Source organism: Engystomops pustulosus, chromosome 2, assembly GCF_040894005.1.
Source record: "Engystomops pustulosus chromosome 2, aEngPut4.maternal, whole genome shotgun sequence".
Lineage (NCBI taxonomy): Eukaryota > Metazoa > Chordata > Amphibia > Anura > Leptodactylidae > Engystomops > Engystomops pustulosus.
In genome coordinates, this window is record NC_092412.1 from 91,255,615 (window position 1) to 91,279,601 (window position 23,987).

General features: G+C 39.0%; 1 protein-coding gene across 4 annotated transcripts in view; it reads left to right on the forward strand.

Annotated features, from left to right (window-relative positions):
- TPP2 (tripeptidyl peptidase 2) overlaps positions 1-23,987 on the forward strand; it is a 42,519-nt gene that overhangs the window by 912 nt on the left and 17,620 nt on the right. For all 4 annotated transcript variants that reach the window (XM_072135517.1, XM_072135518.1, XM_072135514.1 and 1 more), the window contains exons 2-23: positions 1,519-1,647; positions 4,007-4,102; positions 4,761-4,865; positions 4,948-5,072; positions 6,323-6,486; positions 7,376-7,530; positions 8,827-8,903; positions 9,005-9,132; positions 10,422-10,521; positions 11,690-11,838; positions 12,039-12,154; positions 12,280-12,448; positions 12,540-12,697; positions 13,476-13,552; positions 15,034-15,137; positions 15,903-16,057; positions 17,342-17,458; positions 18,074-18,174; positions 18,893-18,989; positions 20,791-20,928; positions 21,628-21,872; positions 22,496-22,574. In XM_072135517.1, the coding sequence (XP_071991618.1) occupies positions 1,519-1,647; positions 4,007-4,102; positions 4,761-4,865; positions 4,948-5,072; positions 6,323-6,486; positions 7,376-7,530; positions 8,827-8,903; positions 9,005-9,132; positions 10,422-10,521; positions 11,690-11,838; positions 12,039-12,154; positions 12,280-12,448; positions 12,540-12,697; positions 13,476-13,552; positions 15,034-15,137; positions 15,903-16,057; positions 17,342-17,458; positions 18,074-18,174; positions 18,893-18,989; positions 20,791-20,928; positions 21,628-21,872; positions 22,496-22,574 (2,784 nt within the window). The remainder of the gene's footprint in view (positions 1-1,518; positions 1,648-4,006; positions 4,103-4,760; positions 4,866-4,947; positions 5,073-6,322; positions 6,487-7,375; positions 7,531-8,826; positions 8,904-9,004; positions 9,133-10,421; positions 10,522-11,689; positions 11,839-12,038; positions 12,155-12,279; positions 12,449-12,539; positions 12,698-13,475; positions 13,553-15,033; positions 15,138-15,902; positions 16,058-17,341; positions 17,459-18,073; positions 18,175-18,892; positions 18,990-20,790; positions 20,929-21,627; positions 21,873-22,495; positions 22,575-23,987) is intronic.

The window sequence follows — 23,987 nt, forward strand, 5'->3', positions numbered from 1 at the left end:
AGAAGTTTGAGTCTTAGGCTGGGTTCACATCATTTTCTATGTACACACTCAGAGTATATGTCAGGAAAGCTCCTGAGCTTAAACATATAGCGGCATAGTTTTAGCCTCTGTCTGGCCACTATACGTCTGATCCACTGATAAAAGTAGGATCCATCCTGCTGCCTCCTGCTGAGCAATATATGCTCTCAGTGTAGACAATGGAAGGCTGTGGGGAGCAGATGGTCCTGGCTCGCTGAGCCCATATGTACGTCTGCAGGATTGGGGGACTCTGGTGATCCTAATCTGGACAGGGACAACACTGTCTTCTGCAGATTTACACTTCTCCACCCCAATTCAGAGGAGAGAGGGTCAGTGGGGGATGTAACCCACTGTATAAGCATACAGTGGGATTCATCAGAATCCCCCTGATGTGTCCTTACAACATATGGCAAAAAACATGATGTGAAACCAGCCTTACCTTTACACTTTTCCTTTTTATATGCACTTTGGCTTTGACTTCTAAACTGGCTTCAAACACTGAAACACTGTAACTCCAACCTTAGACATGAGTGCCCAGTCACCGTGCTGATTGCTGTGCATTTTTACTTCTCGGTGAGAAGTGCAAGTGCAAGACATCTGGAATCCTAAAATAACCATTAAGGAAAACAGTCACTTAGTTTAACAAAAAACAAACTAAAAATGCTGTGCTCCTATCCATCTCTATCCAGCGTGTTCTTCTTTAAACTGGACACCCTGGGATCACCTAGAAAAGAGACTTATAATTAGCAGGCCGTAGCGTGGGGACAAGACGTCCAGTGCTACGGGCTGCTAATTATTCCATGCTGAGAGAGGGAGGTGGCAAGGGTGTGCATAATTAGCATCTTCCTGCACTCCTGGATGCTAATTATAAGTCTCTTTTCTTGGTGAGCTCAGGGTGTCAAGATTAAAGAACAACACCGGGATTGGGATGTTAAAGGAAACCTACCACTGGTAATGGTAGGTAGTAGCTGTAAACTCAGGGTGAGCTGGTGCTGGAGCTTACCTTTGCTAGTGTTTTAAACCGCTATATCGCGGTTTGAACACATTTTGATGAGCAGACCCGAGGTAGCTTCGGCGCAGCACGCGGCCGTGCGCGCGTGACGCCTCCGGCACTTCGTATGGAGGCGCACGGGCACGGCCAAAGCTGCTTCGGGTCTGTTCATCAAAATGTGTTTAAACCGCGATACAGCGGTTTAAAACACTAGCAAAGGTAAGCTCCGGCACCAGCTCACCCTGAGCTGGTGCCCGGTGTTTACAGCTAATACCTACCATTACCAGTGGTAGGTTTCCTTTAAGGAGCGCAGGTGAATATTTTTAGTTTGTTTTTTATTAAACAAATTGTTGTTTTACTCTTAAGAAGTTAATAATTATTGTGTTAAGCCCAACCAGACAAAGAATTCTAGAGGCCAGGGGAAGTTGAAGGGCTATTAGTTGTGTATATAAAGGAACAGCGCTTTTTAATGTAAGTATGTTTTATATTGTTTACTATCTATTTCTCAGCAAACATCCGATGGAAAGCCGAAAATAGTAGACATCATAGATACTACTGGCAGTGGAGATGTTAACACCAGTACTGTAGTGGAAGCAAAAGAAGGTGTAATACTGGGTCTGTCTGGTAGAACTTTAAAGGTATTTATCTTTATAATTGTTTTGTGGCATAAATATCTATTGTGATGTTTTGTTTAAAATAGCTACTTGGAGTGAAAGCTCTTGTGCGCAGGGCCCTCCTGCCATGTTATTACTCTGTAGTATCTTGTTTTAGTTGATACATGTCCTACATGATCTGCAAAGTGCTGCTGAATTTGATGGTGCCATATAAAGCTTAATGTGCACCTATAATAAAGGAGATTGCCTCTAGAGCAGTCTTGTATATTAGAGGGATCATGAAACAAATCCTTTTACTGCTCCTTCTAATTGATTTTACCAGTCCCAGCTACAAATGTAGTCCAGTGAGTTGGATCCACTCTCGTGGTCCAAAGCTGCCGCTACATAGTCACAATCAATAATTCTACAAAAAGTGTATCCCTGGGCTAACGGTATTTTTCTCATCCTATACATTTAGGACATGCCATATGTGTCCCACCAGATCGGTGGCTGCAGATTTTTTGGGGATGAATGGTCGCACCTTTGTCTAACACAAACATAAGTGAACTGTTACCTGTCTGTTATGGTCATTTCACGTTAATGGTGTTGGCCAATGGTTTTACAGTTATTCCTCACACACTGTTATAAAGAGAGAACCTGATGAATCGTAGTGATTGGATGACTGAGATCCCCGCTGATGATGAAATCGGAACAGGGAATATCTTTGAAATGTGGGCCAACCCCTTCAGTTGTGGTTAATATTGTAAATGGCCTTTCTTACAAAATAATATCCAATCATATTAGGACTGTGCAAAATATATATTCACCTTTCATTGCCTAAAGAAGATTTTGGCAGGACAACCCCTCAGAGCAAACTTCCTGGATGTCTGGCATAACTAAGAGCACTCATTGGTTTTCCAAACCCATTAATGTGAGCTACATGGAATAAGTGCTGTATGTTACCACTAGCCCTGTTATGTCATTGTCACATGAAAAGGATTATTCAAAATTTTGCTAAAGAGCCATTTCCTGAGGGGTTCAATTTAAACCATTCTCATTGCACACTAGGCATTATGTATTATTCATTGATTCATTGAGTCTTATCTGCTCCTTGGAAGCATTTCCTTATGTCAGTCTGCTGCTGTACAAAGCAATAGCTTGATTTGTATGTAAGCTGCAGTGATAGTCCTGGAGCTGTATATACAGGTAGATTTATACCTACATAGTACTTAATAATGTTCACCATCTGTGTGGAGGAATCCATCTGTATTATCACATGCTCAGTAGACACAGACTGCAATGAATCCCGGCATTAAACAAAACCCATTACTTACAATAAACCTACCCAGATGTAGCTGTGAAATATAACCCCGTCCCGCCATTACAGGAGGGCTTTCCTGAACCAGGCTGCCCTATTCGGTGTCCACAACATATTCTTAAGAGAAAAGAAGGCACAATAATAACTCTCTGCATATTGTTAGTACAAGGATAACTAGCCATCTGGTTACACATATGACAGTCCTGTTATATGTTTAAGTCTTGAGTCCAATTCGAGCTAGCTATTTTTATCCCGATTAATTAAAATGCAAGCAAAGAGCCTTATATAGCGTCCAATTTCTTATTAAGTAGACTCCATATTCTAGTCTGTTGATTTTATACATACAATCCTTCTATTCTACATACCTTTTATATAAAGCTCATTTAATACTCGGGCTGTCAGGTTACCCCAATTCAGCAATGTTAACCTGGTATTGGGAAGGTCATGAATGATGACAGGTTCCAATAGCCTTTAGAATTTTGACTTAAAAAAAGTATATTTTTGTGAATCTAAATATTTCCACTGATTTATTTTCTTTTTAATGGTTTAACATTATTTGGATCGCTGAAAGTGTTTGAAAAGTCCCTGGGGTTTCGGTTCATATGACACAATTTCTCCTCCCCTCCTCCTCACTTGCGTCAGCTCGCTGCCATAAGCAATTCTCATTTGAACTGCCTCCCTCCTGGGGCTTAACACCTATTGCTGGCAGGGAGCCAGGTAATGTTAAAGAAACTATTAAAAAGCAGTGACATTATTCAGATGCACGACAAAGGCATTTTTTTTAAATCAACACATCACAAGCTATTGAAACCTGTCATATATAAATTACCTTCCTGATGATGGGTTCCCTTTAAGGGCAGAACAATTTCAAAGCATCAGACCAGAAACTTTCCCGTTTGCCCCACAAATTGAAATGCAGTAGCTGACATGTTACATGCTTTTATTTGTTTCTCATTTGTGAATGTGGACTTTTCAAATCTATATTCTTGTATGGTTTCATTGTTTCTAAAAAATCCTGAATCCTAAGTTCTGTGTTATGTTTGATAAATTGCTAAATGTGAAATAACTTTTTTTCCATTACCATAGATTCCCACAAACTGGCAAAATCCATCTGGCAGATATCACATAGGTATTAAGAATGGGTTCGATTTTTATCCAAAGGCGCTTAAAGAGCGGCTACAGGTAATCACTTGGGACAGTGGGAAATATTTTCATACAAGTCATGTTTGGGCTCTGTGCATGGAGATTTAACTTATCTGGGTTTAATTATAAGCAGTGGATGACCACTCCGATTATAACATGGTTCTCTTTGGTTTAATCACATGTCTGAAATGTGTGAGGAAAAAATGAGCAAATCTTTGGTGGGCTGTTAATAAGTCTATTAAAGAGGTTCTCCAACCACATACAAGTTAGCCCCTTTTCATCTCTATAGTGCTGACTGAGATTGGCCAGCGCCATACTTGGCAAGATCCGTCAGCACCATAGAGCTGAATTGAGCATCCGGTGCATGTGCGACCGGCTGCTCTCCATCTTGAGTTGTGAAGGGGCTACAATAGATCCCTGTTCTCATGATCTGTGGTGGTCCCATCAACAAGATCCCCACCAAGCAGCAAGTTAGCTCCTTAGCTGTGAAAAGGGACTAACTTGTATGTAGCTGCAGGACCCCTTTTCATCATGAACCTGCCAGAAAATTTTCTGCTGCCCTGCACCAAGTCCAAATATTTTCCTCTATCATTAACTCCTCTTACACAGGGAAACCAGTTCATTATAAGTAGAGCATGAAATATACAGTAACATAATCTCTGTTTAACGTTTTATATTTTTTTTTCTGCAAATCTAGAAAGAGCGAAAGGAGAAGTTATGGGATCCCACCCACAGAGCTGTACTGGCAGAAGCTTGCAGGAAGCAAGATGAGACCGACACAAGTTCTAATACTCAGTCATTGGTATTGGATATTTTCTATGCTTTTTTCTTTACAATATACCGTCATCTGTTTTCTTAATGTTTTTTTTGTTTTTCTCGGCTAGATGGCAAAATTGATTAAAGAAGATATTCAAAATCAAGTAGAAATACTGAATATATTTGAAAAAAAGTACAGTGATCCTGGGCCAGTATATGACTGCCTGGTGTGGCATGATGGGGAGACATGGAGGTAGTTTGTTTTACCTCTCCTTTCACAGTTTCAAAAATTGGTGATACGTTGACTGTATGTTTACATGTTTTAAACAAATATCGGTGACAAAACAAGGTACACATGTCGGGAACATTTAGGCATGTTTTCACCTAAGAAACTTAATTACATGGGTTTTCAGACAAAAAAATGAGGAAAATGGGCAAAAGGACACCATTCTCCTCAGAGGGCCTGCTTTTTTTCTAGAGGTGGGTCACATGAACGGAAAAGGATTTTGTCATGTACATGCTGGCATGTGGTTACTAAGACTCTTCCTAGCCTCCATGGTTATATGGCGTGTTATTTATTTATTTTGATTTGTACACTGAGGCCTGGGATGAGCTCAGCCTCCTTCTGCACTGTGGATATGATCGCCCATTGTTCAATAACATTGATGGGCAACTAAAAAGGCCCTCCATTGATTGTGTCCTTTTTAAATTTCCTTGATAAACGCAGAAAACTGTACTAGGATTGAAATCAGGAGGCCATCACTAACACCTGCGATTAGGCTTAACTCTTTCGCTGGTGGCATTTAACAGATGGTGGTGTTTGAGCCACCTCCGTGATGTCATCAGGGAACGGCTATTTGTTTCCATGACAGCCTTGTGTTTTTGTACGACCTGGGGCTGTGTTGTTTTAACGGATCTATTTACAATGTGCAATTTGCAAATTGTAATAGTTGATGTGGAAAATCTGATGTGGAAAAATATAGTAGGAGCAATCAGACAACCTAGGGTTTAATTACCCTAGGGCAGTAGTGGCGAACCTATGGCACGGGTGCCAGAGGGGGCACTTTGAGCCCTCTCTGTGGGAACTCAGGCTGATGTATTAGGAAACACAAAGGTTTATTCTGATTTCATGTCAGATAGTGGTAAAATATATTTATATAGTTTCTGTAGACTTCTTCTTTCAACTGTATATCCAGTTGATTTCCCAATCTTGTATGACAATATCTAATCGATTTTGACATTAAGATGGTGTACCCTGCCTGGTAGTGTGTGACCTAGCATCCTGATGGTGTAGAAGTGCTGCTCATGTTTTGGACATAATGTTTATAATGTCTTAGAAATGGGCTTGTGGAATGATAATTGTATGTTACCAATGCTCAGAATGGTTTAATATTTAAGCTGCTCCTTGCTGTACTTAGATGTGTTTAGGTTTAGGATGTGCACTGACTTTTATGGAGCCCTACTTTAAATTAGGTCTTGTGATATTTTTTCTTTCTTTTTCAGAGCGTGTATGGACATCAGTGAGTGTGGAGATCTTGACACTTGCACTGTGCTAGGAAATTACAGAGAAACCCAAGAATATGCCTCTTTTGGTACCACAGAAATGCTGAATTATTCAATCAACATTTATGATGATGGGAACCTGCTTTCAATTGTAACAAGTGGGGGTAAGAATTCCTGGTTGCCCTCTCTCCCCAACTGCTGTTTCCTTTTCACATCTTTTATAAAATTCCCCCTTTTTTCTTCTCCTACCTTTCCCCTTCTCTATTTCTGGGGTGGGCCCATTCTGTTGCCCATAACCATTGCCAATTAGCAACCATAGTTCAGCTTCCCAAACCCTAAAGGAAATCTACCATCAAAATCAAGCGTGCATAAACCAGGGACACTTACTCCCGGCACCATGGCTGTGGTAATCTTCTTTTATTTATTATTTATGGCTGCCTACTTTTACAATTTTGCTTATGAGAAGGGCTCTGGGAGGCGTTACCAAAGCCCCTCCTTGATATAGTTTGTAATGTGGAGCCCTTCTCACTTCCACTGTGAGCTGAAACTTTCTCTACTGTAACAAGATTACTTGACAGATAGAGGGGTGAAGTGCAGGGGAGGATGAGACAGTGTAACAGCCTGTTAAGTTTCAGCACGGTGGGGCTCTGGTAACGCCATCTTCCATCTTAATATCATACTTTTAAAAGTGAATTTTTAGAAGGCAGGAGGCCATGTATAACAGATATAAGTTAATTACCACAGTCATGGTGTCGGATCTATGAGTAAGTGTCCCTGGTTTATCCATGCTTGATTTTGATAGTAGATTTCCTTTATGGTTTGGAAAGCTGCACTTTGGTTGCTAATAAGCAGAGATGATAATTTTATGCCTAAATGGTAGATTTCCTTTCAATAAGGATTTTGAAGCTGCTTATATAATGAGAAGATGTCAACAGTTGGGATATTTGTGATTTAGTCTTGTATAGTCTAATAATGTCTTTTCTTGGATGTCTATGGTTCAGCAAGCTTGTGGGATAGTCAGCGTGATGATAAATGACTAATTCTCTATTGCAGGTGCTCATGGAACACACGTTGCCAGTATAGCTGCAGGATTCTTTCCTGATGAACCAGAAAGAAATGGTGTTGCTCCTGGAGCCCAAATTCTAGCAATAAAAATTGGTGACACAAGGCTGAGCACAATGGAGACTGGCACAGGGCTCATAAGAGCGGTATGAATTTACAATCCCATAAAACAAAGTAGTCCAATTAGCCTTGCAGAGTTAATTTGACTGATGCATGCACTTTACCTCATTGATGGACAAATTTTGTGGCAGTGAACATTTAGGCCCAGCTTGATTGCCATACCCCCACCCCTTTTTTTAATGTTTAAGGTCTATGCCAAGAAAGGTACCCACCTTCATGCCTGGCAGACACAGCTCTAATGCTTCTTGCCCATCACATTGTCATCACATTGAACTCGCACTAAACTATTGCACAAAGCTGTTCAATGGATCTTTACACACATCCGTTTTCGATGCAATGGGTTAGAAGTAGAGCATGTCCAACTTTCATTCAAGTCTATGGGTGCGTGAAAAAAAAAAACTGACAGCACTAGGATTATCATAGTGCAGGCAGTTTTTCCTATGCAAATTCCAAGGATGTATCTGAGAGCAGAGAGAATCTGACACGCTGGAAAGATTATTTTGTCTACAAAAAAACGCACCCATACTTCATTTCATAATGAATTAAGAAAAAAGAAACTCTGAAGATACTCCGACCAAGCTCTGATCACATTTACGCATTTTTAGACACTGTTTGTGGGCAAGGGGCCTTATTTAGTTTGAGGAGATATGGGCCTGCAGTACTACCACTCAGCTGATACACTGCAGAAGGAGCTCTATATTTCCAGCTCTGTCCATAGTGTAGCACCATGGTGTTGTTGGTGTTGCATCCCCATTGATCAACTACTAATGACCTATCCTATAGTTTGGTCATGAGTAGTTAAATGGCCCAGAAGAACCTTTTATAGGGGTTTGCAATCATTTATTTCCTCAGATAAATATAAAGCTCTAGAGTCACATCTCTTATGAGTGATTGTTATAAAAAAAAAATAGAAATCCAACTTGAACAGAGGCATAAAAACTGTCAAATCAGGTTTGTTATTCTGCCATTTGTATTTGGGGACAGGGCTTTGGTAAGTAGTAGATGCTGCTTTTAGCACCTGAATACACAATGAAGACTGCCAGTAATGATCCCTAACCCTCTCTGTATCTGGCAAATGTAGTATGGTATTCCCCAACTTTCAGCAGTTTGGGGGGAAAACCAAGCAGCATGTATGTAATCTGCCCTGTAGCCCTGGGAATAATTTATTGGAGTGGTGCAACATATGTTGGTCTTGCATTTCAATAGCATATGAACAGTTCTCCAAAACCTTTATTTTTATTTGTATAGTTCTGCCATCACTTCACATTTGTTTCACTAGAATTTTGAAATATTGAAAATGTATGTATTTTTTTATTTTCCAGATGATTGAAGCAATAAAATATAAATGTGACCTTGTCAATTACAGCTACGGTGAAGCGACTCACTGGCCAAACTCTGGGTGCGTCTGAGAGTCTAATTTAGCAGCCTAAATGGGAATGAGTAGAGTTTTAAAAGAATTAAAGTAATAAGCTTTTTATTTTTTAATTATTGCTTTATTAGGAGAATATGTGAAGCAATCAATGAAGCTGTTTGGAAAAACAACATAATATATGTCTCAAGTGCTGGCAATAATGGCCCATGTCTCTCAACTGTTGGCTGTCCAGGAGGGACTACCTCTAGTGTCATAGGTGAGGATGTGTACACTGCTGGGTGTCTCTATTGTGATATAACTTTTTATTCTTCATAATGTGTGTCCAAAGAAGCTAGAAATGTATAAACCTGTTGACTGACAAGGTGCAAGAGTTACGATGATATAGAGACAAAATCACAACTTGTGCAAATGGTTATGGGATACCTGAATGCTTTTCATGGTCTTTGTGATCCAAATATTAAGCATGACAAAAGTGCTTTTTATGGAATATAAAATATACTTTTACAGCGTAACTCTAAAGTTACTGACAAAAATAGTTTTGGCACAGCTGGAGAGAGCCTTTGATAACAATTCCAACATTATCTGTATCATGCTGCTGGCTTCTTCCTAGCCTGAGATACAGTACATCTAAAATATATAACATTAGATTCAGATTCAGCTATACCTGATCTGAATAAGCACTTTTTAGGTGGTGACATCAGCTCATCCCATTGAACTCAGAAGAGGACAGCATGTTTGTAATTGGCCGGTCTGATGCATGTGTTGAGTCCCATGCTTGTGACATCACTGCAGGCCCTACAGTCATCTCTACCTGTACTAGTGATGGGAATTACGGCTCTTCTTAGTGAGCTGGCTCACTAGGATCCACTCACTAAGAAGGGACCGGCTCTTAGGCTCCCTATTAAATATATAATAGGGAGCTGCAGGCCTGTCAATCACCCCACACCACTCTGCTTTTAACCGGATTGTATCGAGTTAAAGGAGGCGTGGTGAGCTGGTTAGGGGTGGAGTTAAGTGAGCCAGCTCACGTTATTTGCGAACAAGAGCTGGTTCTTAGAGCCGGCTCATTTGTGAACGTCACGACGCTACCTGAACTATACGGCTTCCTATGGCATCCAAAAAGCATGGCAAATGGAGATTAGCCCTAGGAGGGGCAAGGTATAACCTCTGCTAGCAGATAAATAGCCGCAGATTCCATTCCATGTAGCTGCCATTTATAATAAATAAGAGAATTACTTATATTTTCTTAGTGCAGAGTTGGGCAAAAGTTTTTATACTTTACAATTGTACTTCAATTAACCTTTCTAAACCTTTTTTTATGCAAGTTATGTTAATACAAAACAGAAATATTTTTGTACATTTCTGATTATGCACCCTTGTTTTTTGAATTTACAATTATTTTTTTAAAATTACTTTTACATCACTATAATGCTTTAAGAGTTCTTTAGCCTGCAATTTGCAATGTGACCTCTGTCACTGATTGTGCCTATGCAAACCTCAAACCTGATATTGAATCCATATACCCCTATTGTTTTTATTTTTTAGGTGTAGGTGCATATGTTTCTCCAGATATGATGATTGCAGAATATTCCCTCCGAGAAAAACTACCTGCCAATCAATATACTTGGTCTTCTAGAGGTCCTAGGTATGATTTCCCTTATCTTAAAGGGGTATTCCAGGAATCAGCATAATTCATATACAAGTGGGCATTGAAAATATAAGCTAATGTGTAATTAGTTATTTAAAATTTTGCTCCCCTTAGCAGAAAATGCTGGTGACATAGACTGTGATGGAGAATTAAAATGCTACTGGCCCTTTAATCAGTCCGTTAATTTCCTCCGCGCGGTCCGTTGCAGGACAGAATATGGCTGCTGGTCACATGTCCACATCACATGTCCTCCCCCTGCCTGGGCAGGTCATGTGATCACCACTACGTTTGGCTGTAGTCGGTTGGTTGATGTGCATCCAGTATGGCCAGTGTTGTGGTGATGGCAGTTACACATCATTACTATGGTAACAGAGCAAGAAAACCTGTTATATCATCACTGGGAGCAGAGCATAAGAGGTGGGAGGAGTTACTGAGAACTAAAGGATCATGGAACTTGTAGTTTCCAGTGGCGGCCATCTTAGTGATAACTCCACCTACTTTAGAGAGGCCATAAATTTTGTAAATCATAAAATCAAATTATTTAAGCTCCGTTTTGTGACTAATGACATTGAGTATTGTTGTATTAATTTATTTATAACATCATGGGTTTTTGTGTCAGATGTTTATATTCCCGGAATACCCCTTTAATATTTTGATTAATTTTTGGTGACGATTACCACCCCTTCACATGGCTAACTTGTACTTCCTCTGAAGTGACAGTACAGATTCCTGGTAACACCAGCATGTGACACTTCGAGGTTGGAAAAAGTTAGAGACCTCTTTTGCCAGCCTCCAATTTTTTTTTTCTTTGTGTCATCTGAATTTCATCTGTTTTTGCTGATAGTGTTTTACACACTTCAAAGACAGAACATGAATCTGTTTTTCTGCAAACCATACACTTTTATGTGCAGGTAGCCTTGCTGTGGGCTCTCCTGCTGCCATTTAGAGTATCACGTATCAGCAGAGATACCAGCAGGCACGCAGGTTGTACTAAGCAGAACAGGCTAGGGGAAAGGGTAGGAGGCTATGTTTTCACGGAGGAAAATTATACTTGCTCGTCAACAGATATACAATAATATCAATGAAAATAGTTGATGTCATGTATGGCTGTAATATGTAATGTAATTTTACTTAAAAATAATTGTACTTTTTCATTTGTAAACAGTACTGATGGATACCTTGGTGTCAGTATCAGTGCACCTGGAGGAGCCATAGCATCTGTTCCAAACTGGACCTTACGTGGCACTCAGTTAATGAATGGAACGTCCATGTCTTCTCCGAATGCTTGTGGAGGCATTGCACTAGTATTATCAGGTAATTGTATTAAAAAAAAACGTACATACTGTCACCATTAGAGCTCTCTCATAGCTTTATCACCATTAAATTAGACATGTGAAGTTTGTGGGATAACTTTGATTGGACACATGACTAAGCATTGTGTTGAGTTTCCATAGAAAACTCGTGTACATTACTTTTTTTCATCCTCTCCCCCCACCCCCCTCTCCTCTATTCAGGTCTAAAAGCAAATGGAGTCCCATACACAGTTCACTCAGTAAGGAGAGCTCTTGAAAACACGGCTATGAAGGCAGAAAACATTGAAGTGTTTGCTCAAGGTCACGGTATTATTCAGGTAGAGGCTGGCTTTTAGTCTTCAGCGTGCATGTAGTTATATAATACCTTTTATTATTGTGTATGACATTTTTAAAGGTCCTCTATCCATTTTACACACGATTATGATTAATTTTTTGTTTCTAGGTCGACAAAGCTTATGACTACCTCATGCAGAATGATTCACCTACTAGTAAGATAGGATTTACAGTTACGGTGGGAAATGGCCGTGGAATTTACCTCAGGGATCCTGTCCAGGTGGCTGCCCCATCAGACCATGGTGTAGGAATCGAGCCAATGTTCCCAGAAAACACAGGTAAGAAAACTTTTATAGAAAAAATATATATAATAAATAGACAGTTTTTTTTCACTTCGGAAAATTTGTGAATAATCTGTATTTTTGACAGAAAACTCTGAAAGAATTTCCCTACAACTTCACCTGGCACTTGCCTCGAGTGCTTCCTGGATCCAGTATCCCAGTCATTTGGAGCTAATGAACCAATGTAGACATATTAATGTCCGTGTGGATCCTCGAGGTTTACGTGAAGGGGTGCATTACACAGAGGTAAAATCATTCATAAAATATAATTAAGTAAAACTATAAGAGAGGTTTTGTTTTGCTCTGATTACTGGTAAGTGTAGCATAGGGCCTGCTATGGTGACTGAGGGACAGGGCTCTAGCTTTATAGGAGAAGTCTTCTACTGAGGAGAGGCAACAAACTCTCGAATATCACAAGTTTGTTACGGTTACTATATATATATATATATATATATATATATATATATATATATATATATATATATATATATATATATATATATATATATTTTTTTTTTTTTTTTTTTTTTTTTTTTTTTTTTTTAGTACTTTTTATAACCTGGCATCTTTCCTGTAGCACAGTTGGATGTCAAACCACACCCCTGAGGGAAGTTGGCCGCCCAGACCTTGTTCAAATCATTTGTGCTGGTTTGTGCAGCAGAAATTTTTGTTTGTGCTGCTATCATTTTTAAGATATTATAATGATAGTGGCACAAATGAAAATTTCTGCTGCACAAACGTTTGGCACCAATTTTGTTAGATCTGAAAACGGTCTAGACGGCCAACTTCCCTCAGGTAATCCACACCTCAGATTATTGGCATTTGGTTGGAATCCATGTCTTTTTCTAGTTAGAACACAAATTTTGAATCAAAAATTCTTGTTCCCTTTATTACTCTGTGGCAGAAATATTGAGAAATGTGTGAACTAGTTACCGAAGAATCCTAGCATGTTGCTTTTAAATTTCATTGTGATGTAATATGATGAATTATATATACCGGTAGGTGATAAACTTTCTTTTTGTAGATTTGTGGTTATGATGTATCTACTCCTAATTCGGGGCCATTATTTAGAGTTCCTGTAACCGTTGTCATTCCGGCAAAGTGAGTGGTTTTAACTTATGTTGTTGTAATAATTGCTATAATAATTAACTGTTTAAATGTTACAAATGTGTCAAACTACAAGAACCAATCACAAACGAACCCTTACACGTGCTCAGATGTACCGTGAGCGCAGCAGTTAACCCATTCGTGTTAAATCAACTTTTAAAGTTCTTTTAACGAGCCTGAAGTGTTCATGTGAGAGTTACCAGAGAGCTCTTGCTTCACAGGCTGTTACACTGTCTCACCACCCTCTCCGTACTGCAGCGATGAAGTTTCAGCTCACAGTGGGATGTGGAAGTGTCCTCGCACTCTGTAACAGTCTCTGAATCTGCAGCACAGAGGACCTCTGGTAATAATTATGCGCTATGTCAGTAGCGGCTGAACATTGTGGAGATCACAATACTATAGAGTAACTCTGTATTACAAAAAATTAAAAATGTTATTATACTGCAAAAAATTTGGTCTAAAAATCAAAACTTATTACTTGAGTTGAGTCATTGTTATTGGAGTATGGAGTTACTATATAGTATGTGGATCTCCACAATACTTATCTGCTCTTGACATAGCATATACAGCCAATCCCTGACTTAAGAACACCTGACTTGAAGACAACACCTACAAACAGTCTTCTCTGTCCACTGTGACTTATGGGAAAGCTCTGGATGCTGGTTATATACTGAACTTTAGTTCCAAGCTGGATCTTTTATATATCTGTCCTGACTTTCATAGAAATTTGACTCAAGAACACACCTAAGGAAGCTATCTTGTATGTAACCCGGGGACTGTCTGTACTGTTTTGTTCATGTGTTGTGGATTACAGCGATAGATTGTTCTTTTACCATGTACCAAACCTTGCCTCCATGATACCAGGGATAACTGTTTCCATCGGCACCCCCATAACATATATTGAGTATAGAAGGGGCAGTGTCCCATATTAAGCCTTCTATTTAAATACTGATACCGCAGTCACGATTCCCGGAAGTGTCCCGGGTTTATCATGCTTTATTTTGATGCTAGATGTCCTATAACAGTGGTGATTAATTTAGAGATGGATTGCCCAAACCACAACCAAGACCCACTTATTTATCGCAAAGTGCCAACACAGAAATTTTATTTTTGATTTATACTATGTGCTCTGTCACATCTTTCATTCATAACTGTACCCTGATGACACCAACAAAGCAGAAAATAGAAGAAAATTGGATGATCATTGTAGATTCCCTCCAGGATCCCATAAACTGGAAGAATTGTCAGGGCCAGTGCAGGAGGACCTGGAGTCCTGGTGATGGCCTGGGTGCCCACTGAAAGGGCTCTGAGTGCCACCTGGCACCCGTGCCATAGGTTCGCCACCACTGTCCTATAACTAGCGCACAGTACTTTTCTTAATGTAATAAGCAAGGGTTTTGGATATTGCCTTTCTTTGTCTGATTCTTATGTCACTTAATTTCTATATTCCTGTTCATATTTTCATATTCTCTCAGACTCAGCAATTCTACATATGACATGGAGTGCAAAGATATTCATTTTAAACCTGGACAGATTCAGCGCCATTTTATTGAAGTTCCTCAAGGTGCTACATGGGCAGGTAATGTCATATGCTTGAAATGCGTGTTTTTTTCACCTGTGACAGGTGTGAGGTAGCTGCAAAAAAAGGCAGCTAGCTCACTATAGAGGAGCATTATGCACAGGCGCGGTGCAGTGAGCAAACCATGTCTCAATGCACAGTGTCCGAGCCAATGTGGCTGCGCCACAACGGTTTAATTAGGACCTATTGCTGCCTGGATTTGCAACTTGGCAGCGCAACTTTCTATGAAGAGGGAAGCGGCGCTCACCCAATCCCTAACTTACCCAGTTTGGAGCTCACAGCCCACGTCTGCTCACACATGTGTGGTTGGAGCCTTAAAGGGAGTGTACCTGCAGACAGTGTTGTGTAGCAACCCTGGCGAGCTGTGTAACCATATGTTTGTGTGTGTGTTAGTAGCAGCAGTTTTTTTTTTTTTTTTTTTTATATTCCAGGTTTGCACTGGTTTGTGAGATTTCATCAATGTCCTCCACGGTCCCACGCCTGCTGTAGCAGCAGGTTTTGTTTGAATACTACAAACTGGGGAGGGGCTGTGCTTGCCCAATGAAGAGATATCATACGCCAGTGCATAAGAGTGCTCTAAATCCAGATACATTCTGGGAATATACATTCAGATCTCCTCATCACCCTGCTGCCACTCACACACCCAGGTAGGGTGACACATATCTTTAGGGCGGCTACCTAATACTGCCTGCAGCTTTGAAACTAGAAAAAAATTCAACCTTTTTTTTTTTTTTTTTTTTTTTTCTTTTTCTCCTCCATTACCAGAGATTACAGTGACTTCTCGCTCTGGAGATGTTGCATCCAAGTTTGTTCTTCATGCAGTTCAGCTAGTGAAGCAGAAAGCTTACAGAAGTCATGAGTTTTACAAATTCACATCTTTGCCTGAGAATGGATCGGTGACTGAAGCATTTCCTGTGCTGGTAAGTCATGACTAAATTTAGGACAACTTTTCTCTTAGATATTGGGGTTTCATTTACAGTATATAAAATTAGGGTGCATTCACACGCGGTATGTCCGAGAGGAGGTGGTGGTGGCCCCTCCTCCCTCCATATGTGTGGCGCCGTGCCGTCATTGCCGTCTATGAGGACGTCCCCGCAGACAGCCGTGTGAAGGAGCCCTTAACTGTATACTTCATAAGAGTCTCATGAATAGTTTTATTTTATGGATTGTACCTAGGGATACCAAATATGTATAATTTTATTATGTTTTAAAATGTTATTATTCAAGAGAACTAAGTGTTAGGGATCTTTCATATTGGCATTTTTTTCCACATAGGTGAAGCCTTTTTGGGTTACAGGCACATTGGGGAGATCTATCATTAGGTGTGATTTTGAGCAGATGTCTATGTGCTACTGGCAGTTTTCCACCAGTCTGATTTATAGTGCGATGTATGTGCAGTGTTAAATCCCTTCTGATGTGTGTGTGTGTGTGTGTGTGCTATCCGAATAGACTGCACCTGTTGCACATATGTTTAACAGCTGCTCAATTTCTGCTTTTTTGCAATATCTTTGCACAGGGAATTCTCTGATTCTCAAACATAAAATAGAGCAAAAACTTCAAAAATGTGCAAGTTTGAGATAAATCTCCTCCCTGTAGTAGCAGTGGACCCACATACACCACCTCCTATGTGGTGTAGTTTTGCGTTTAAATTTGCATTCTTTTGAAAATTCTGAGTTGATAGATGTGATGTTGTACACTCTGTGGTGTAATTTTTCCACCATTGTGTGACTTTAGAGTTGCGTTTTTTTTTTCTCACAAAAAAAAAGCAAAAACGACAATTTTACACCTAGAAGATGCATATGACTAATGATAAATCTCCCCCATTGATTTTTCACTGATGCCTTACTAGGCTATTATTTTCAATGGGCTGTTTCACACTTCAGTCTCTTTTCGTTGATCCAATGTATAGTGAACAAAACAGGACAGGCTCCAAATTCTTTCTCCACTGATCAGTGGAAAAAATTAAGTATGGAGGAGCCCATTGAAAATGATTTTCTTTTCCTGGCTTCAGTGATACAGTGATACAGTGAAAAACCACTGATGTGAAAAAAATGCCAGCGTGAATCCACCCAAAAATCTAATTTAGTATACACTTTAATAAGTTAAAAAAATATATATAAATACAATAAAAATACTGAATAGAATAGTATCTTTAGAAATCATGGTTATTCATGTTTTTTTTTGTGTGTGTGTGTGTCTTTTAGGGGGGCAAGACTATCGAATTCTGCATTGCACGTTGGTGGGCTAGTCTAAGTGATGTCAGTATTGACTATTCCATTTCTTTTCATGGAGTTACTTGTGGAATGACACAGCTCAATCTTGTAAGTTTTGTGTTTTGCATTTTTTTTCTTTTGGTTTATCTGTAAGGACAATTACTTTAAAAACTCTAATGCATAAATGGCATTTCAGGGAATTTATAGTTTGGAATTGGGGATATTTTCTATAGTTTTATGTTAAGTAACTCCTAAGCAACCCTTTAATTTCAAGTTTCTAATAAAAGTGTGTGCTTTGCAGACTACATGCTATGCTTAGATTACAAACCGCATACTGCAATTTAAAATTTTGAGATGCAGACCATTCCCAAAGGCAGGGGTCCCTTGCCTCCAATCCTACAGCTGAGCTAATACTAGAGTTTTCTGAGCGTGTGCACCACTATCCATTAGACTCCCATGTGATCCACTTCCAGTTTGGCTGGGGTGAGGCACCTCCAAAGGGCTTCCATTCTTGGAATAGAGATAAGCTCCTGAGGTGGCTATTTACTGTAGACATGTCATACATCAGATGGGATACCCCATTTAGCTTATACTATACAAATTGTGTTGGGTTATGGACAATAAGAGCAATCGTACAAACTGACACCAAAAATTAGGTACCACAAAACAAATTTTGGGAGTTTTGTACTGATCCTTTTTTCTTTTTTTTTACTTTATTGCCAGCATGCTTCTGAAGGGATCTCTCGTTTTGATGTGATTTCCACATTAAAGTATGAAGATCTGTCTCCAAGCATAAGTTTAAAGAATTGGGTGCAAACTTTAAGGTAGTGTATGAAAAAAATAAACGCATGACTTTTATTTCCCTTGATGTTAAATGTGTGTATTGTAGTCAATATGAGAAACCTCACTTCAATGCTTCACACTTCAAAGTTAATTGGTCATTTTACTTTTATCCACATAAAGCAGTAATTACATGTGTAGAAAATATTTTGCGCTTTTAAAATGTTAATGCATGGATTAAATGGATATATTGGGTTGCAAGTTGTTACTGATATTTTTTTTTTTTCCAGTAATACAATTTTAAAAAAAAATTTGTTTGGTTTTATTTATACTTTATTTGTCCCACTAGGGGAACTGAACCTTTTTGTTACTGCCATTACACACTGCACTTTACAGTATGTAGGACTGCTATTAGCCCATTATCTTTTATCAATGAAGTAAATGGCAGACTGGCGCTCTCCGGAAGACCTTCAAGTTTTATTGCAATATATGCAGTAATCTAAGGAGTTGAATAGTTAGGACTGGACGTTCCAATCCTGACTGTAGTGCATGTGTGGTTCTGTTAGTACACAGGACTGCCCCAGCACCTGCAGGGATGAAACCCTTGCTGAAAAGATTAAGACTCTTTAGTGACTGCTGTAAAAAGGTATATCTGTGGTCCTTAAGCGGTTAATATACTGCAGCATTAACCACAGGTATATGAATAGCTTAAATAAGGAGCCTTCCTCAATCATTTGAATATTGAATGTGTTGCCTCTGCAGGCCAGTCAGTGCCAAGACACGACCCCTGGGTATCCGCGATGTGTTGCCAAATAACCGCCAATTATATGAAATAATTTTAACGTATAACTTTCATCAGGTGAGTTTTACCACATTGAATAACACTGTTTGCTTATGTCTAGTTTGTATCTGTTAATTTGTAGCAGTTCTATGATAAATGCACGTTCTGCAGAATCTTCCCTATAAAATGTTTTTTCTTTTCTCAATGAAGTTAATATGAAAATGTGAACTTTTGCTTAAAGGGATTGTCAACTTCAAGCACATTCCAGAATATAATTGATATTGTTTGTATGATAAAAAGTTATAACATTTTCCAATATACTTTCTGTATGTTTTCTAGATCTCTGCTTGCTGTCTTCTTGCTGTCATGTAAAAGTAAGCTTCATTATTTATTTCTTGTAGAGAAACACCCCTCCATTATGTGATGTCACACAGGTGCATAGCTCGTTTTAACATGGTGAAATCAAAGCTGTGTGTTTATAATGAGCTGTACACCTGTGACATCACATGACAATGGACAGGTGTTTATCTACAGGAAGTAAACACTGAAGCTTCGTTTTGCATGAGAACATGCAGAGATCTAGAATATTGTGAAGAATTAATAGAAAGTGTATTGAAAAATTGAATAACTTATCACACAAACAATGATATATAGGCAGTATAAATTGGATGCAAAATTTCTCATATTTTGGTACACCACTTGCCTGCTTAGCGACATGTTTGTTAGATAAGGTGACAGAAGCTAGTAAAACACCAGGAGTATTCTGGGATTCATTTATTTATTGTACAGTCTTAGCCTGCCCACGAACATGCTGTTACATGGCTCATTGTATGCGTCTTGTCTGCCATTGGTGCGTGATTTCAAAGGAAAAGATTGCCCAAGCCAAACAGTCACTCATCTACAAGGTCATGGAAAACCATTATCTATGTAGCCCATAAAAATATGTGGTGACATGCACTAGTCATTGAAACAATAGCTAGTGCATGTCCAAAAACCATGTTTGTATGCATGAACTCTTAGGAAGTGACTTGGAAGAGCAATTGGACAAGTGCTTCTTTCAGTCTAGCAGACAAAATGCCTTCCATAGTATTGTGGCTGCAGTTGGTATTCACTTGAATGGCCATGAGCTTCCAATGGGCCATGTGGAAAATTGGCTATGAAGTGGGATCTACTGGAACATCGAGGAATCAGCCGCTAGACCCCTCTATATTTGATATTGATGACTTACCTAAAGTAAAGGTAATCTACACATGAATCTCATGAAACTCCTTTATTCAATATTGTGCAAGGCATATGTACAAGTTTTTTGCCCAAACTTTTGATTTTCTGCTCCAGGTGTTAGAATGTGATATGTAGGAGGAATTGGATTTTCCTAATCCAGTGTGTTCTGTTTTGTGCTGTATTGATGTCCTATTCTGCTCATTGCAGTCCCTGTCACATGACTGCTAAACTGATGTGCTGATTTATACTTCATCTTGTGATCTGGAAGGCAATTTCCCAATTTCATTCTTGTGCAAAGATCAAAATTGGTCTCCTAGGAAAAAAAGAGGAAACTGGCTTTTGGTGATCAATATCAGAATAGATAATCATTATCAGATCTGTAGGGGTCCTTTTGCTGCAATCTCTGAACTTTATAGATGTCATGTAACCAATGGCCTCGATGGCACACAAGTTTTCTTTTTTTTTTTTACATATAAGTTTCAATACAGAATTAAGATAATAATACCTGGCATTGGGTTACTGAAATGTAAATGCCATTACCTAATAGTAATAAATGTTCAGAAGACAAAGTACTGAATGATATACTATATGTATAATAAATGTGTATGAATATTCTGAAAATTCTGACTTGTTCTTGCATTTGTCTTATTTGTTTAAGCCTAAATGTGGAGAAGTGACACCTAGCTGCCCGTTACTCTGTGATCTGCTGTATGAATCTGAATATGATAGCCAGCTTTGGATTATTTATGACCAGAACAAAAGACAAATGGGATCCGGAGATGCATATCCCCATCAGGTACTGTATTCACTTGACAATGGGTGTAGTAGGCACAACGAGGATACATGTCTCATGAGCTGCATTGGATATCTGTTCTGAATATTCTTTGGATGGTTCTGGTTATTATGATTGTTGATAAAATGTAGATTGTTAGGTTGTCAGGTGTAGTGTAATGTTTATTTACCAGCCATAACACCAGCTGACGTAAACTTATTTGCTGAGTTCACCTTATAGGCAATTTGGCCATTTCACAAAGCCAAGTTTGGAACCATTATACAAAATTGGCGATCAATGGTGGCTAACGCATTGCAGATGAGATTTGTTTTACTGTCTGTTTTGCGCCTTGTTTTTAATTTAGATTCAGACTACCGTCTGCTCGCCCTGACCAGATCAAGGGCTGGGAGGGGTGAGCGCTCCATAGGGACCGGCAGCCATAGACTTCTTCTATTGTGACTGTGATCTGCCTGCAATTCCAGCCTTCTGAACGTACTTAGTTGGCTTAGTGTATGCCTGGAAAATTCACTTGATTTTTTAACATAAACCTACCTGAGGGTTTTGTAGTGTAAAAGCCGTTGACAATCCCTATGCTTGTAATTTTACAAAGATGTCTTGGGATCCCTTTCTAAAAGGTTGTGATGCTGTAAGGCCACATCTTCCCTCCTGCATGTGATCATGATGAAGATCAAGATTAATGGTGCTCTTTGTTTCTCCTTACAGTACTCTGTGAAACTAGAAAAGGGAGATTATACCATAAGGATGCAGGTTCGTCACGAGCAATTAAATGAGCTGGAACGTCTGAAAGACCTTCCCTTTGTGATTTCTCACAGAATGTCCAACACAGTGAGTTTGGATATATATGAAAGTCACAGCATGGCCCTCCTGGGGAAGAAAAAGGCAAATTCTCTAACACTGCCGCCAAAGCACAGCCAACCTTTCTTTGTTACAATGCTACCTGATGAGAAGTAAGTAACTAGTGGAAAAACTCAGGCTGAATTAAATAAAGCAATTCTCATTTTAAGCAGAATATAATAGTTGATATTCCGTATCTTCTTCTGTAGGCCAGGTATTCATTCAGTAATGGTACATATGTGAACTGAGCTTTTACTCCACATTGAAATGTGTTGTTTTATGGTTTGCACATTTTGTTGTAAGAAATTTTCTTTGAAAGGGGATTTCTGTTAACTTTTGAGACCTCAAGTAGTAGAATCGGTATTTGGCTATTCCTCCTTATGTACCATTAAGTCAGACATCCTTTAACTTACATCTTATTTATACAAATAAGTATTCAGTAACATGCTGGATATGTATTTTATTTATGGACACTGGACTGCTACCTGACACTTTCTACAGCTTTGTTTAGTCTCCTCTAATGGTAAACTCTTTTTAGCTCTGTCTCGTACATCCTCAAGTTTGTAAGCTTATTCATTGCACAATGAATTCTCTTTGGCTTTAAGAACCTAATGGAAATCTGCCAGATAGGAGCTCGTTTAAAAAAAAAAAAAAAAAAAAGTGGATTGATTTATTGATTGAAACTTGTACCTCAGGAAACTTCTACAAGTAGTCATACTATGATTGTGTTCAATAGAATACCGAAGGGTGCGAGTCCAGGCTGCTATCTAAGTGGCACGCTGACTTTATCCAAGACGGAACTAGGCAAGAAAGCTGTAAGTATTATTTGCTATATGCCTTTCTTGAGTTTTATACTGTGTAGTTTTTTGTTAACTTAACTTTACTGACTTATACATCAAATGCATGCAAGTGGATTTGGGGTTAAGTAACAAGTCTTTAATGCAAAAAGTGCCCAAACAAACAATATGAAGTATGTTTTGCAGACTACAATTTACAGTTATTTCTTTTAGTGTTTTTTTTTTTGTTTTGTTTTTTTTTCCTTGCATCCTTTATTTTGAGCCTAACCTAGCAGTGTTAGATAACGCCTAACAGGAGCAAATCTTTCCTTTACATCTTATCTTTATGTAGCCTCTACTCCTGGCTTTGACTCGCATAACAAATGCAAACAAATTATGAAACTGAGGTGGGAATTTGCCCTTAAAGGAGGCTGCCTTCCATTCCTACAGATATTTGGGAGATTTATCTAATGGCATAATTTCAATTAAAAACTGTTCTAACATTTGCGCCAAAATTTAGTGAAGCAACCTAGACCAACTATTTAATGGCGGAAAGTAAAACTGGACAGTCTTGCACTACTCCAGATGAATCATCCTGCGTCAGACATGGCCATAAATCTGGCAAATCTGTCCTACGGTGTCTTTACTAAAGAACATTTGAAAAACCAATCATTTAAATGTTATATTTTAAACCTGAAAATATAGTATAGTATAAAGCATTGACTGCTCGTGATGTGACTTTATTCATTTTCTAATTTCATAGCTAATTGCTTTACAATCTCTGCCACAAAACTAGCGTACATATGTCTGCACAGTTTTACCAAGTGATTTTACTCTAAGAAACGTGTGAGAACACTGCTAGAAATATTTCTTGCCCTTTTCTAGATCTATAATGTTTAAGTTTAATGTATGGCATATCCTTTAAAGCAGTGTTCCCCAACCACCGGTCCGTGGCCCAAGACCTGACCGTTGAACCCCTTGTTCCAGGCCGTTTTCTATAAAAACAAACAAAAAAACACCCTCACCTTCCCCATTCCCCTGCAGCAGTCTTCTCTTCCTTTACTTAATTTCCATGTTAATGCATTGCTCTATTGCCGGCACACAAAATGATGTCATCACATCGTGCCTCCAGGCAGGCAATAAAGCCATGCACTAATGTGGAAGAGAAGTGAAGAAAGAGAAGACTGCTGCAGGGGGAACAAGGAAGGTGAGTATTGGATCTTTTTTCTTTGAATTTGGCAGCGAAAGGGGACTTTGGAATGTGGGGGCAGTTAAAGGAAAGGGGAAATAGGAGGGGGGCATGCTGCAGAAAAGGGGAAACTAAGTAATTGCATTTTTAAAAACAATGCAAATGCGACGTGTGAAAGTAGCTTTGAGTTCTCTAAAGAAGAAAGAAAAAAGTTCATAACAAAAATGCATGACCTCACCAAATTTGTATAAAAATATCAGGGC